This window comes from Oryctolagus cuniculus, chromosome 7 (genome assembly GCF_964237555.1).
Source record: "Oryctolagus cuniculus chromosome 7, mOryCun1.1, whole genome shotgun sequence".
NCBI classification, from domain to species: domain Eukaryota; kingdom Metazoa; phylum Chordata; class Mammalia; order Lagomorpha; family Leporidae; genus Oryctolagus; species Oryctolagus cuniculus.
The window spans coordinates 139,689,364-139,702,290 of record NC_091438.1 but is presented as its reverse complement, the minus strand read 5'-3'; the positions used below and the strand labels follow the sequence as shown (position 1 = coordinate 139,702,290).

Genomic DNA, 12,927 nt, shown 5'->3' with positions numbered 1-12,927 from the left:
CATGCTGCTATTGTTCACTGCCAATGAAAGTTGCTGATAGTTTCTGTAGTCTGTCTGGTTTTGTTGATACATCAGTCCTGTCTTTGTATGTGAGTAACCCACCTTAAACACCTTACCCTATTTTAGAAACTGACTTGGGAAGAGCTTGATCATTCAGGTTACCTATAAATTTAGATAGCTGTCCCTAGGTGTTTACTGTTTTTATCCAGTCTCTTTTCCTTGGATATTTGGTTTAGATTCTGGGGCCAAATGGACAGGCAAAGTTCTACTCAAATGTGACAGTCACAGCCAGATGGTTCTAACATCGTGAGCCTTTTCTTTGTTGGTCACTTCTTCAAGCTGCTCTAAATTACCCTGATGGAGCGAGACTTGCCAAACACCTCACCTTTGGGACCATAGCAATTAAAATGAAGTGTAGCTGGAGTAGCCAGCATTGCAGCTGTCTGGTTCTCCACAGAAAACCCAAGGCGTGTAAAGGGACAGTATTTTGCTCATGTGGAAATCAAGGCCTCATGTTCCTGCCCCCTGGTACAGAGTTTGAGACTGAATGTGTAATGGGAGCTGGGAGCATTGCCTTTGCCAAATCAAGTGAGTGACAGGTTAACTAGAAAATGTGACAATCACAATCCCTCTTAGTTCAGATAATTCTGTTTTTCCAAAGCTTTCACAGTGTGATTAAATTCGTTGGGCTGAGGGGTGGGGTGGGGGGAGAGCTGTTCTCTAGTGGCTAACACGCCATTCTCTCGAAGAAGAAAAGAAACCAAAGAAAACTCATTACCTGGCATGTTTGCCTTAAAAACGGTAGTGAACAGAATCTGGAGTCTGAATCTCTTCACAGCTAGGGATCTCGTACTTGTTGCCCTCTCAGTCCAGCATTTCAGGTGGAATTCTTGCTGTGTGTTCAAATTCGAGGAGAGTCCGTGCATGTAGCTGCCTCCCTAGCTTTGTTCATCCGAGGTGTTCTCACCACAGGGGTCTTGACACAGCAGAGTACAGATGTGCTGTTCAGTTGACCTGGAAGTCAGGCGCCTGAAATACCTGTGTGGTTGCATCAACTGCAGGTCCTGATGCACTCACACTGTTGTCAGGATCAGTTATGAAACAAGTTCGGTGCCTCCTCTTCATCATGTTTCTTCTCTTGTAGCAGTTGTGTTTAATGTCATTAAAACGAAATAAAAGTTCTTGTCGGCGGTGTACGTGCTGTGGCCGCGTCTGTTGCGGGCGTGGAGGAAGCTGTCTGCCTGCCTCCTCTGCGTGGGTAGGTTAGTGGGTAAGGGAGGGGCAGCAGCTAATGGAATGCAGAACCGGGAAGGCGAGGGTACTTGCTCCCTGTTCTTTTGAGGGTAAATTACAGTGTTGAGAAAGGCGTTCCAGCAGATAGAAGTTGATTGGGATTTGCAGCTACAAAAGGTGCATGTCAGGAACCTGACATGGGAGAGCCTGAAATATTTTGCAGAGGGGGAGGTGGCTGAGCCCTCACCAGGCAGGCGTTGCCACACATTCCTCCCCGTGGCTGCGTCCTGCCTCGGTCTCTGCTTGTCCAGTGCTAGCACTGTATGAAGGAAGAAGCCACATTGTCCCCCAGCATCCCTTCTTTGAAGGGCTGTGAGAAACCAGATTCGACCCAGCTTCTCCAGAAACCGCTGCTGCTGGAGCATGGGGGAGGGCTGGACGGGCGTGGGTGGCTGTGGGAGAGAGAGCGCTCCTGAGAGTCCTTTTGTGAACCTGAGCTTACTTGGACTTACCCCAGGAGCAGAGAGAAAAGGGCAAGCACCAGTAACTTGTCACCTGTGTTAGCTAGTGCTTTTAAAAGCTCAACTCCTGCTCAGAAAATAAGCAGCAACGTGTCCAGACGGCTCATTGGCCTGCTGTTCTCTAAGTTGTGTCTAGGATGTGCATTCTAGATGAAAGTCTGTTCTGACTCCAGGCAGAGGGCTAGACTTAAATGTGAAGTGCTCAGCTATTTGGCTTTTTTTAAAAATTAATTTATTTGAAAGGCAGACTTAGAGGCAGAGAGAGAGGTTTTCCATCCACTGGTTCATTCCCTAGATGGCCGCAAAAGCCGGAGCTGGGCCGATTTGAAGGCAGGAGCTTCCTCCAGATCTCCCACGTGGGTGCAGGGGCCCAAGGACTTGGACCATCCTCTACTGCTTTCCCAGGCCATAGCAGAGAGCTGGATCGGAAGTGGGGCAGCTGGGACTCGAACCAGTGCCCACATGGGATGCTGGCACTGCAGGCAGCGGCTTTACCCGCTACACCACAGTGCCGGACCCTACTTGACATTCTTGTCCTGATCTGAAGTACTCTTGCCTGCGCTCAACCCATTTTACTCTCGCCAGCTGTGGAAGTTCCCTGTCCAGTTACTGCTTGCTTCCTTTTCAGCAGTGTTACTACTGTGGCCAGCAAGTTTCAGAGACCAGCCTAGATTCTCTGAAATGGTGGTGGTGCCCCTCACCCTCCGCTCCTCCTATGTTATAAGAAAGTGGGGCGGAAAATGAGAAATGGACCTTGTCTAAGAGGAACAGGCTCATTCGTTCAAAGCACATTTTGAGCGTCTACAGGAAAAAAGAACCCAACTGCCTAAAACTAGAAAGCGGAGTTCCCTGCTTTTCTTGATGTCCTGCTTTCCTAAGAGAAAACAGATTTATTCTAAGCTGTTTCCAGGCTGTGTTTGCTTTGTATGCCAGAGCACCTGTTAGGAAAAAAATTTCCACTTGTCACAGAGAATGTCAGCTGGTCAGCAGTGGAATTCCTTCATGAACAAGCTCCTGCCTTGTCATTCCTCCCCTTAGGACAACTGGAACATGGCCGAGAAAAACTGGCCTTCCTAGCACCCGTTGGGAAGGGGGTGGGATGGAATCTTGGATACCCTTTAAAGCTGTTCAAAATGTAGAACTAAGGAACTGTTTGTAAAGGAAGATCTCCTTGAACATTAGCTTCAGGCCACATTTGAGAATGCAGGAGTAGTTTGTGACTGATGGAACTTGGGGGCGGAGCACAGTGTCCCATTATAAAAGCGATTTGTTCTTGGAGGCTACTTAAAAGCAAAATGTGGAATAGGTTGAGAGAGACAGCAGAGGTCTGAAACCATGAAGCGTCACCGCGTGGACTGTTGAGACCTTACATGTTTGTGTAAAGGTCTAGAAAAGGAATTTTAGAGGAGACCCATTCTGAAAAGCTGGCGGCCAGGGACTCCTGCCTTGCAGAAACACCAGTCTGTCTGCGCCCCCACCCCAGGCCCTGGGGTTTCCCTAGGAGGATGTCCTTGGCTCCTATGCTGGGAGGCAGGTGGGCTCCAGAAATCCCCTAGGAAACCAAGGGCTGCCCTCAGCGAAGTCTCGCCTGAGGAGTTGCTGACGACCAGGCAGGCTCTCCTACCTGGTTCCAGCATGCCTCGCGCAGGCCTGTTGTGGTCTGCCCGTGCGGTCTCTTGGGCTCAAAGGCCTGCCTATGCCCTTCCCACGCTGTGAGGAACCTGCAGATCCACCTGAGGTGGCGAAAGGACCACGTTCCAAGACACAGAGGTAGGGTTCCGTTTTGGAACTAGACGTGAGAAGCACAGTTGTAGAGTTTGGGAGCCTTGTCTGAGCCCTGAGTGTTTGCTGCACTCTCCTGGTCCCCTTTGGGGCACCGAAAGCACAGAGGAGGCTGCAGATGAGACTCCAGCAAGCTCCGCGCCCACTGACAACTGTCCAGGCCCATGGGGCTTCTCCATCATTTGGCACTAGGTGGGCACAGAGGGCCCAGGAGGTACCCCTGTGAGGTTTGGCTTAGAACTGTGTGTGCTGATTGGTTTCCTGCCTTCCCACCTGGCCTCTGAGACCTGCTTTCGCTCTTTCGGAACCTTCCAGAAGAGCCTACTCTAAGCCCTGCTTATCTGAGGTTTTTCTCTCCAAGCTCTTCCTGGAATGTTTCCAGTTGCCCCGGTTGCTGGTCTGCTCACTGGCTAACAGCATTACTGCCTTTCCAGCCTGCAGCTGGGATCAAACCGATGCCCCTTTAACAGCCCCAGACAGCAGGCTGTGAAGCAGCGTTTGCAGCTCCTCTTCACTTCCTTCCTTCCCGCGGGGAAACCAGGGCTGCGTTCCTTTGGCCTGGGAAAGCAGCAGCCCCTCCAGAGGGAAAAACCCTTTGTTTAAAAACCGGAGCAGCAGCCCGCATACCTCTGCGGTGAGGCAGCCCCGGCTTGGTTTGGGGGAGCCTCAGCAGGAGGCTGATGCGGCAGCTATTTTCTTCTCCTACACGTGCACCCCCATCTGTTCGAGATTTCCCTTCCAACTCCAGCTTGGCTGGCAGGCATGTCCCTGAGATGCTGCAGGCCAAAATGGAGAGAGAGAGAACGGGGTGCCTCCTCCACACATCCTGACTCGCTGCCAACCGCCAGAAAAAGAGGGCAACATTTGGGCATTTACCAGCAGACAAGGATGTGCCTTTTCATTTGTCTTTTTATTTTACATTTAAAAAGTGGTTATTGCTCTAACTGGATCAGAGGTAAGGACCTCTCCCCTAAGGGGCCTTGGCCTTCGCAGCCCCATCTCGCAGGGATGGAAGTCACAAGACAATGAGTAGCGCCTCATGCCCGCCCCTGAGGAAGCCCTTTGCCTTGCTGACATCTGCCCTTGGTCCCTCTCAGTCCCCTGTGCCGCCGCCCTCGGGCGGAGCGGAGCCAAGGCTGACCAGCCACGAGAGCTCTTGTGGACCGGAAGGAAAGGGGGCGGTCACTGGATGATGGCTTTCAGCTCTCCGGCCTGAGGGCCACCGCTCTTTTCATCCAATTCAACAAATGTCTACTGAGCGCCTACTGTGTGCCAGACTTGTGCTGGGCGCCATCCTCCCACGCTGCATCCTTGGCCAGCGGTGGAAGATGCAGAGTCCACCTCCTCCCATGCAGGCATCAGTCCTGGGGAAGAGGTTGCCTTCCCGCATCGAGCACCTTTTAACCAGAAGGGGGCAGTGGAGACAGAGAGAGAGACCTGTCACTCACACCACTCAGGCTCTAGGGAAGGACATGAGGACCGTGGGGAACTCACAAGAATCCCGGATGACATGGCAAGACATGAAGACCCTCCCCGCACCAGAGGGCAGTGGCGACAGCCAGGGCTGCACTGCCTGTCCGTGTGAATGGCTCAGACCTGCCTTCCAGCAGCTTCCGCTGTGGACTGGATGGTTTAGCAGCCCCCGGACGGACGCAGGATGTGGACGCGCCATTTGGGTCATCCACGCGAGCACTGCTGAAACTCCCAAGAGACACTTCCCAAGGAAACGAGGCCAATACCTTCCGGGTCTTCTTAAGGCCCCAGACTGACGAGCTTAGAATCAAAGTAAGGTTCGGAGGAGCCAGACGCAGGCAACCAGCTCAGGCCTAGGGGGAAATCCCTCTGCCCTCTGGAGTGCAGCCCTCAACTTCTGTTTTCCAAAAGACACAAAACGTGATGTCTCACACACTCGCAAAGGTGTGCTTCACACCACGGACAAGTCCCTGGGTCCAGAAAAGGTGTGCAGGCAGCCACACCCCCACGCAGCGGGCAGCCCGGGCTTCCCTGATGTCCCCGGGTCTGCAAGACAGCTGGAGTCCGTCTTAGCGCTTGTCAGGTCCCAGAGCTGTGTGCAGGAGAGGAGGAGGCAGGCGGCTGTGTCTCATGCAGCTTTGCCTTTTCCAGAATGGGGCCAGGCTTTGAGTTGTGTGGCTTTTTTTTTTTTTTTTTTTTTTTTTCAGAATTTGGGTTTGTAGTTCAGCCTCCTTCATCAGACTAGGACAGGGCAGGGGACTGTGCAGCCAGCTGTGCCTCCTCCCCCTGCTGCAGTCGCACCTCTCCCTGGGGCCCAGTACAGAAGAAAAAGGAAATCCTTCCCCTGCAGACAGTCAGGCTTCGATGATCACTGAGGGCTTACTGGGAAACTGGGAGAGAGAATGAGAGAAGTGGCCAGGGCTAATTGAACAGACTTCTTGCAAGGTTGGAACCAGAGAGGACAGGAGGAAGAAGGGAGCAGCAGCCTAAGGGCCAGGCTCTCGTCCCTTGTGGGAAGGAAGGAGGAGCAGCCCTGCCTGGATGTCTCGTCCCTCTGCCTTCTTAAACCCGGCCTTCGGCCTCACTCAGCTGAACGGCCAAGACCAGGTCCTGGGCCCATGGACCCTGGGACCCAGCGCACGCCCAGCAGAGTCCTCCCCCGGGCTGCTGCTCACATCCTGCAGATCTGCCTCTGAGTGCAGCCTCAGCTCCTGACACTGTGGAGGTGCTTCTGGAAGGTGGGAGTTAATAAGAGGCTTCGGGCACAGGCGCCAGAAAGAGAGAAGCCAGGAGAGAGGACAGGAAGCCAGAGGGTGCAAGGAGGTGGGGGGAGGAGGAGATGCAGAGGGCAGATGTCGGCTGGACAGCCATCGCCAGGACTGTGAGATCCTTTCCCATCTCTACTGCCTTTCTTCTGAGCTGCTCAGAGCAAGCACTGAGAAGGTTTTCATATCTGTTTCACAGAGGAGGAAATGAAGGCACAGAGGTGACGCACCTGCTCAAGGCCACACGGCACGGCAGGAGCAGAAGTGAGCCCAGACCACCACCCCACCCCCACCGCCGTCCCACACCGGCCAGGAATTCTGCCCGCCCCACTCACTGCAGTTTTTTTTTTAAACCACCACTGGCCCCTGGCATCCTGCAAAGGGAGAGGATCCAGAATGAATTGTCAGTGTCCCTTGTGCTACACAGGCAGCTGCCAAGCCTGGCTCTGCCCAGCTGCAGCCATGCCAAGCCCTGAGCTGACCTCTCCTGCACTCCAGGGACTCCCAGTGCACAGGGCACAGGGCCACCCCCCAGCCCCAGGTCTTGCCCTCACCTTGCTGCGGAGAAGCCCCCCACCCTGGTGCTCTGGGGTGCTGGTTTCTGACGCGCTCTTGGCTTTCTCCTTGTTGCTGTTGGGCTCGTTGTCCTTGATGATGTCATACTGGCGGCAGAAGAGAGCAATGACACCTGGGATGGACAAGCAGCAGCAGTCAGAGGCCAGGCCTTGCCCCTTGCGCTCCGCCGGCGCGTGCTCCTGCTCCTTCCAGGTGGTCTCACCGGCACCGCTGCAGCAGCCTCCCTCTGCCTCTGGCTCCTCTGTCCACCTGTCCCTCACCTTCCCCTGCTGCTGGGCTGCGCTGCCTACAACCAACCTGCACCTGAGGTCTCCCCGCTCCCTTCCTGTACGCCTCTGGCAGCTCCCCGTTCCCTTAAGGGGAAGACAGAAGCAATGCTAGCGTGTGTTGAGCAGGTGCCAGGCCCTGCGCTGTGCACGGGCATGTCCCGTCTCACTTAATCCCCGTAACCCTAGGAGGGTGCCTGCTCTGATCGGTCCCAGCTTCCAGGAGAGCTTACCCTGATGCAGAGGAATCTAAGCGGCTTCAAGGTCACCCAGCAGCACGGCCGGGACAGGAGCCCCAGGGCCTAGGGTCCCTAGCGTGTTAATTTCATGCATGTGGCGTCTTTTTAAATGTCACACGGTATTAAGGCAGCCGACTCCGCTTCAGGGTGTTTTCCCCATTTTACTTCTGCGTGTATAGAGTGATTTCTTGATCCATCCTAGGTGTCTGTTGACTTTCCACCATGATGGGTAACACCTAGCAACCAGCTCCCCCCGCTCCTCTCCCGAGCATCATTGTGAGAGAATCACATCACGATCTGGGGTTAATTCACGTGTTTACTGGTAGGGTTATGTAAAACTGTCTGTGCCAAGTCTCAGAGCGCCACAAGCAAACCTCCCTCCTCTGCTGTGCAAGCCATGGTGTCTCCTGCTTTTTCCCAAGTTCCTTTTTCTTCGTGTTCAAGGAATTTGCTGACTGCATCTCTACCAGGGGCTGCCCTCTCGGCCACCAGGCTCCCGAAGCCTTTGCGCGGCGGTCAGATCTGTGAGCAGACCCCGCCACGGCCTCACCGTCCCTCACCCCTCCGTCAGGGCCCAGCTACACTGAGTCAGGCTGAGCTCACTTGGCTTCTTGAACACAGCGGGCCCAGCGCTCCTTCCTCTTGTGGCTGCCTAGTGAACTCCTGTTCATCCTTCAAAGCCCAATCCCCATGTTACCTCCTCTCTGGTTTCTAGCGCTACTCTACCCCTGTGCATGGGACTGTCACAGCATGCGCCACATTGAGCTGGAGGCGAGCTGGGGGCTGGCTTCCTGCACACTGAGTTCTCGCGAGCACAGTGCCCTTCTTAGCCGTGACGGCAGCACCGTGGTGCTGGACGGCGTGGGTGTTCCGGGCGTGAAGGTGAGTGAGACTTTGTCTTTCTCCTCGGGCAGCTCACGGGCCGAGGGGAAAGAGCAGGGAGTCCAGCCACCTGAGGCAAAGAGGAGCCAGAGAGGGCACACAGCGGGGGGCCGGGGTGCAGGTGGGGGCACTTTTCACACAGGCTAGAGAAGGGGTCACACGTGGCCCCCAGAGCTGCCCCGGTGGGACGCACGGACGTTCTGCATCTTCCCTCGGATGTCTCCAAGTCCCTTTATTTCTGTGAGAGAAGAGGGTCTGGCCAGGGGGTCAAAGCAGGGGGGATCAGAGGCCACACTCACCCGCCCACATGAACAGGACCACCACGATGATCAGCACCTCCCCCGTCCGCAGCTGATGGTTCCTCCCCATCTCCTTCATGGTCACCTCGTCTGTGGCGAGAGACAGACAGCATAGGTCCAGGGTTCCTTCCACCCTGCCCAGCGCCCCTTCTGGGGCCAGCCCAGGACAGCAGGGGCTTAGAGCTGCAGGTGCCCACGCATCCCACCCGAAGGAACCACACCAATGGCCGTGCAGGCTGGCAGCGGGAGAACCCAGTCTCAGGGCGGAAGTGGACACACCCAGCGTCTCGGGGAAACCCTCTTCCGGGGAGGATTCTGGGCAGGAGGGGCTTTTCCCGAAGCCGCCAGCCCCAGCCCTGGCCCTGCCCTCCCCTGCCCCTCCAGCGGTGACCCGGCCTGCCTTTGTTCTTGGAGGCCAACTTCTCCGCCTCGCGCGGGGTCTTGAAGAGCACCGGCTCGCTGGCCGGGCTCTGGCCCTGGATGGAGATGGCCTGCACGTGCACGATGTACTCGGTGTCCTCCTCCAGGTCCCAGAGGGCGCACGAGCGTGTGGTGGTGTTCACCTCCTGGATGAAGCGCAGCATACGCACGTCCTTCTTCTGCAAAGGCGGGTGCCCGCGGGGGCCGTCAGAGCCTGGCCACGCCTCCCAGCACTGACGCTCTTAACCAGCCCCCACCGCTGGCTACCCAGCTCCCCATTTTTAAAAATGGATTTATTTTATGTATTTGAAAGGCAGAGTCACAGAGCGAGAAGGAGAGAGAGAGAGAATCTTCATCCTCTGGTTCACTTCCCAGATGGCCGCCAGAGCTGGGGCTGAGCCAGGCCGAAGCCAGGAGCCTGCAACACCGTCCAGGGCTCCCAGGTGGGTGGTAGGAGTCCAGGTACTTGGACCATCTTCCACTGCCTTCCCTCAGGCATCAGCAAGGAGGTAGATGGGGAGCGGGACAGCCAGGCCTAGAACTGGTGCTCCGATACAGGGTGCTGGTGTTGCCAGTGGCAGCTTAACCTGGTGTACCACAACAATGGCCCCCATTGTCTCCATTTCACAGATGAGGATCAGAGAGTTTAGGAAAGTTGTCCAAGGCCACACACTGAGAACTGCAGCCAGCCAGGTCCTAAACACACGGTTATCTGAGAGCAGCCTCGGGCTCTTCTTAACTCCCATAAGCCCCTGAGCCTTGCTCCTGGGGCCCAATTCCAGATGTGCAACCTGCTGCCCATCTGTCTCCCTGAGCCCCTTTCTCCTCGCCATCTCTGCACCCCACTGCCGTCCCCGGGCCCACAGGGTTACCTGTTGAGAGATGGCGAATCCGATGACAACCTCCTCCTCCAGGACGTCCCAGCTCACCACCGCCGAGTTGGCCTTGAGGTGCCTGACCGTGACGTTCACTGGGGCTGAGGGGCTGTCTGGGGGTGGGGCGGGGAGGCACCTGAGCCTGAGCACCCTCCACTGTGCAGCCCAGACCCCGGGTCTCAGAGGTGAGAAAGGGAAACCTGGGCCAGGCCAGGCACAGGGGAAGGCAGGAAGCAAAGTCTCAGATGGGGTCGTTGACATGGGGTGGGGACGGGGGCTTGGGAGGCCCAAGGCTGCCCCTGTGTCTAGCACACCAGGCCCTACTGGCCCCCAGGGGTCCCAGGCTACAGCTGATGGGCCTGAGCCAGGGTCAGACCCAATGGGTGGGTGGCTGCAGTCAGGGAGTCACGGGGGAGGGCACGTAGGTGACGGGTGGGGGTGAGTCTGATGAAAGGCAGCCGAAAGGACTCCAGGTCCAGTGCTCGCTCTACACGGCTGCCCTGTCAAGTGCGTGACCTTGAGGGAAGGAGAAAGACCCAGAGAAGCCCAGCGGAAGCAGCCCTGGGGTGGGAGTGAGGGCAAGTGAGGACCTTGCCCCCCATAGTGATCCGGGCAAAGCGCAGCTTGGGGACGCCTCTGTGCCGGCCTCTTCCCCGCTCTCCCTCAGCCCCAAGAGGCTGGGGGGTGGTGGTGGCAGGGGCAGCTGGGACCTTCTGGACAGGAGAGCTGAGGAGTGGCCACCCCAGGAGGAGGAGAGTAGGAGGGACGGGGCAGGAATGGGGGCCAGGAAGGAGAACTCCCAGGAGAGGGCAGTGCGTTTCCTGCCAGCTCTGATCTCCAGGGCGAGGGGCTGCCCCTCGAGGCGCCCCAGACCCCGCGGACAAGTAGACACGAGGCCCAGAAGGGACGGGCCAGCTGCAGGGATGCCAGAGAAGGGCCCAGAGTGTTGCAGGCTGAGCAGGAGACTGGCGCTCGGGGCCACCCAGGGAGGGACAGCCAGGCAGTGCAGCCAGAGGACAGGGCGGTAGGAGAGGCCGGGAGGAGGCTGTGGCACCCGGCTCAGGGGCCCGCCTACCCACTCTGCACCCTGGCGGGCCAGGGCCTGCAGAGGCGGCCGGCAGGGCCCTGGCAGGTCTGTGGCCAGGGAGCGAGGCCCACGGTGTCCTCGGCTGCTCCCTGGGCCAGAGAAGGAGCTCGGGAGTCTGAGGCGCAGGCTGGGGCCAGGGACTGGGATTCGGGGGTCGGGGGTAGAGGGATGACAAAACCCTGAAACCCCAGGGGTGAATGACGGCACAAGGTTTGAAGGCTCAAGGACGGGTGCCGGGGTCAAGACGGCTTGGAAGCAGCTGGGGGCTGGGCTGGGGGGCACTTGAACTGCAGAGACAGGGGCTCCCTAGGGCGCGGGGGAGGGACCCAAGGAGTCCCGGGTGCGTGGGGCGGGAGAGGAGCCTGCCCCGGCCCGGCCCGGCCCGCCCCCCGCCGGCCCCGCTCGGGGCCCCCTTACCCGCCTGCACCAGCGCGAAGCAGACGCAGCCCAGCCACAGGCGGAGCGCGGCGCGGGGCGGCGCGGGGCGCATGGCGGCCCCTCCGGCCGGCCGGCCCGGGGCGGCGCAGGGGAACACGGCTCCGGCGCCCGGCGACCGCTGGCGCTCACGCTCCGGCCCGCGGCCCGCCCGGCCCGGCTGCCCCGCGCCGCCCCGCGCCGCCTGCATGTCGGCTCCGCGGACAGCGACTCCCGCGCGGCGGCGGCGGCGGCAGCGGCGGTGGCGGCGGCGGCCGCGGCCGCGTCCACGTCGGGCGCCCGGGGGGCGGGGCGCCCCCGCTGCGGGGAGAGCGGGGGCGGGGTGAGGGGCGGAGGGCGCCCCGGCTGGCTCCGGGCGCCGGCCGGGTACCCAACTCGGGCGCTCGGCGGACCGTGCGCCCCCTACCCCCGCGGGTGGCCAGCCACCGCCAGCCCCCACCCTGTCGCCCCGCACCCCCGACCCAGACCCCGAGCGGGCCCCAAACTCTGCCCTCTCCCAGGAAGCAGGAGGGACGCTCATCCGCTCCACCCCAGAATGGCCTGGGTGTCCCCACCCTCACCCCCAGATCCGAGGCCTTGCTGGCTGGGGCAGGAGTGAACTGCGGAGAGGAACCCCGCAGGGGTGGGAACACGGCAGGTACAAACAGACAGTCGGTGTTCCGTGCTTACTGAGGGCTCTCGGAGTCACGGGAGGGTCTCGCCCTGGGACCCCAGCCCAGTCCTTTCCCTTCCTAGGGTCTCCGTTTTCGTCCCCACCGTGAGAGCGCCGGTGAGTGTGTGTGCTAGGTGCAGCCCGCTGAGGCCTGCCCGCCTTCGGTGTTTTCAGACCGGCTACTTGGCTAGTCCCAGGACCCACAGCAGCAGGATTTGAACCCAGGCTGTTCTGACTCCCCACCTGGTGACTTCACATCCCCTGGGTCCCTGAGATTCTAGAATGTGCCGTGGCAGCTCCTCTCCGACCACAGCACAGTCTAGAACAATCTCTAAGAGCAGTGGGAGGGGGGCACGGCTGCGGGGCCGCCGCCCCCACCCTGGCCTGTGAGTGCGGATGGCGCTAATGGCTGTAAAGTGCAGGGGGCGGGGCCGGCAGCAGCCACAGCTCTTAAAGGGCTGCATGACCCTCCCTCCCCCCAGTACCCTGGAGACAGCCGTATGCCTAGCACTTTCCTGGCTACGATCCACGACTGTGATTGGCAGAGAGGTGCGCTCGCCTACACCCTCCATCCTACCCAGGGACCATCAGGCAGCTGGACCACGGACACCAAATGAGGGTGTCCCAGTGCCAAGTTCCAGGGAAACAGAGTTGAGGAGAAAGGCGTGAACCAGGGTCCTGGATGCCCTGCCACAGAGCGAGCCCCCATCTGTCTTGGGGGCCCCTCCCCCACTGAATACCTCCTGCCCCCCTACACACACTAGCAGGGCATTCTTTGCTTTCTGGTCCCCCAACGGCCCTAGAGGGCTGGTCCCCCGTGGGAAGGGGACATCTTGAGAAATAATCACACTGGATGTCCTGAGATCCACCCCCACCAGGGCGGGGACGGGGTGGGGGTTAGATTAAGGAACTGAGACTGGGA

The 12,927-nt window shown here is 58.8% G+C and overlaps 2 protein-coding genes across 4 annotated transcripts in view; both read right to left on the bottom strand.

Annotated features, from left to right (window-relative positions):
* RNF19B (ring finger protein 19B) overlaps positions 1–12,927 on the bottom strand; it is a 269,313-nt gene that overhangs the window by 170,199 nt on the left and 86,187 nt on the right. The gene's annotated exons all lie outside the window — the stretch shown is intronic.
* FNDC5 (fibronectin type III domain containing 5) lies at positions 4,428–11,724 on the bottom strand. 3 transcript variants are annotated; one of them, XM_017350214.3, is made up of 6 exons: positions 11,336–11,724; positions 9,829–9,944; positions 8,937–9,135; positions 8,537–8,626; positions 6,829–6,962; positions 4,428–6,462 (listed from the first exon to the last, which is right to left on the bottom strand). In XM_017350214.3, exons 1-6 carry the CDS (start codon positions 11,541–11,543, stop codon positions 6,457–6,459), a joined length of 753 nt encoding a protein of 250 aa, XP_017205703.1. In that variant the 5' UTR covers positions 11,544–11,724; the 3' UTR covers positions 4,428–6,456. The 3 variants fall into 3 exon arrangements, with proteins under 3 accessions (XP_017205703.1, XP_002720716.2, XP_051688077.2); XM_002720670.5 differs by having other exon boundaries at positions 4,428–5,899; positions 11,336–11,584; XM_051832117.2 differs by having other exon boundaries at positions 6,249–6,648; positions 11,336–11,584.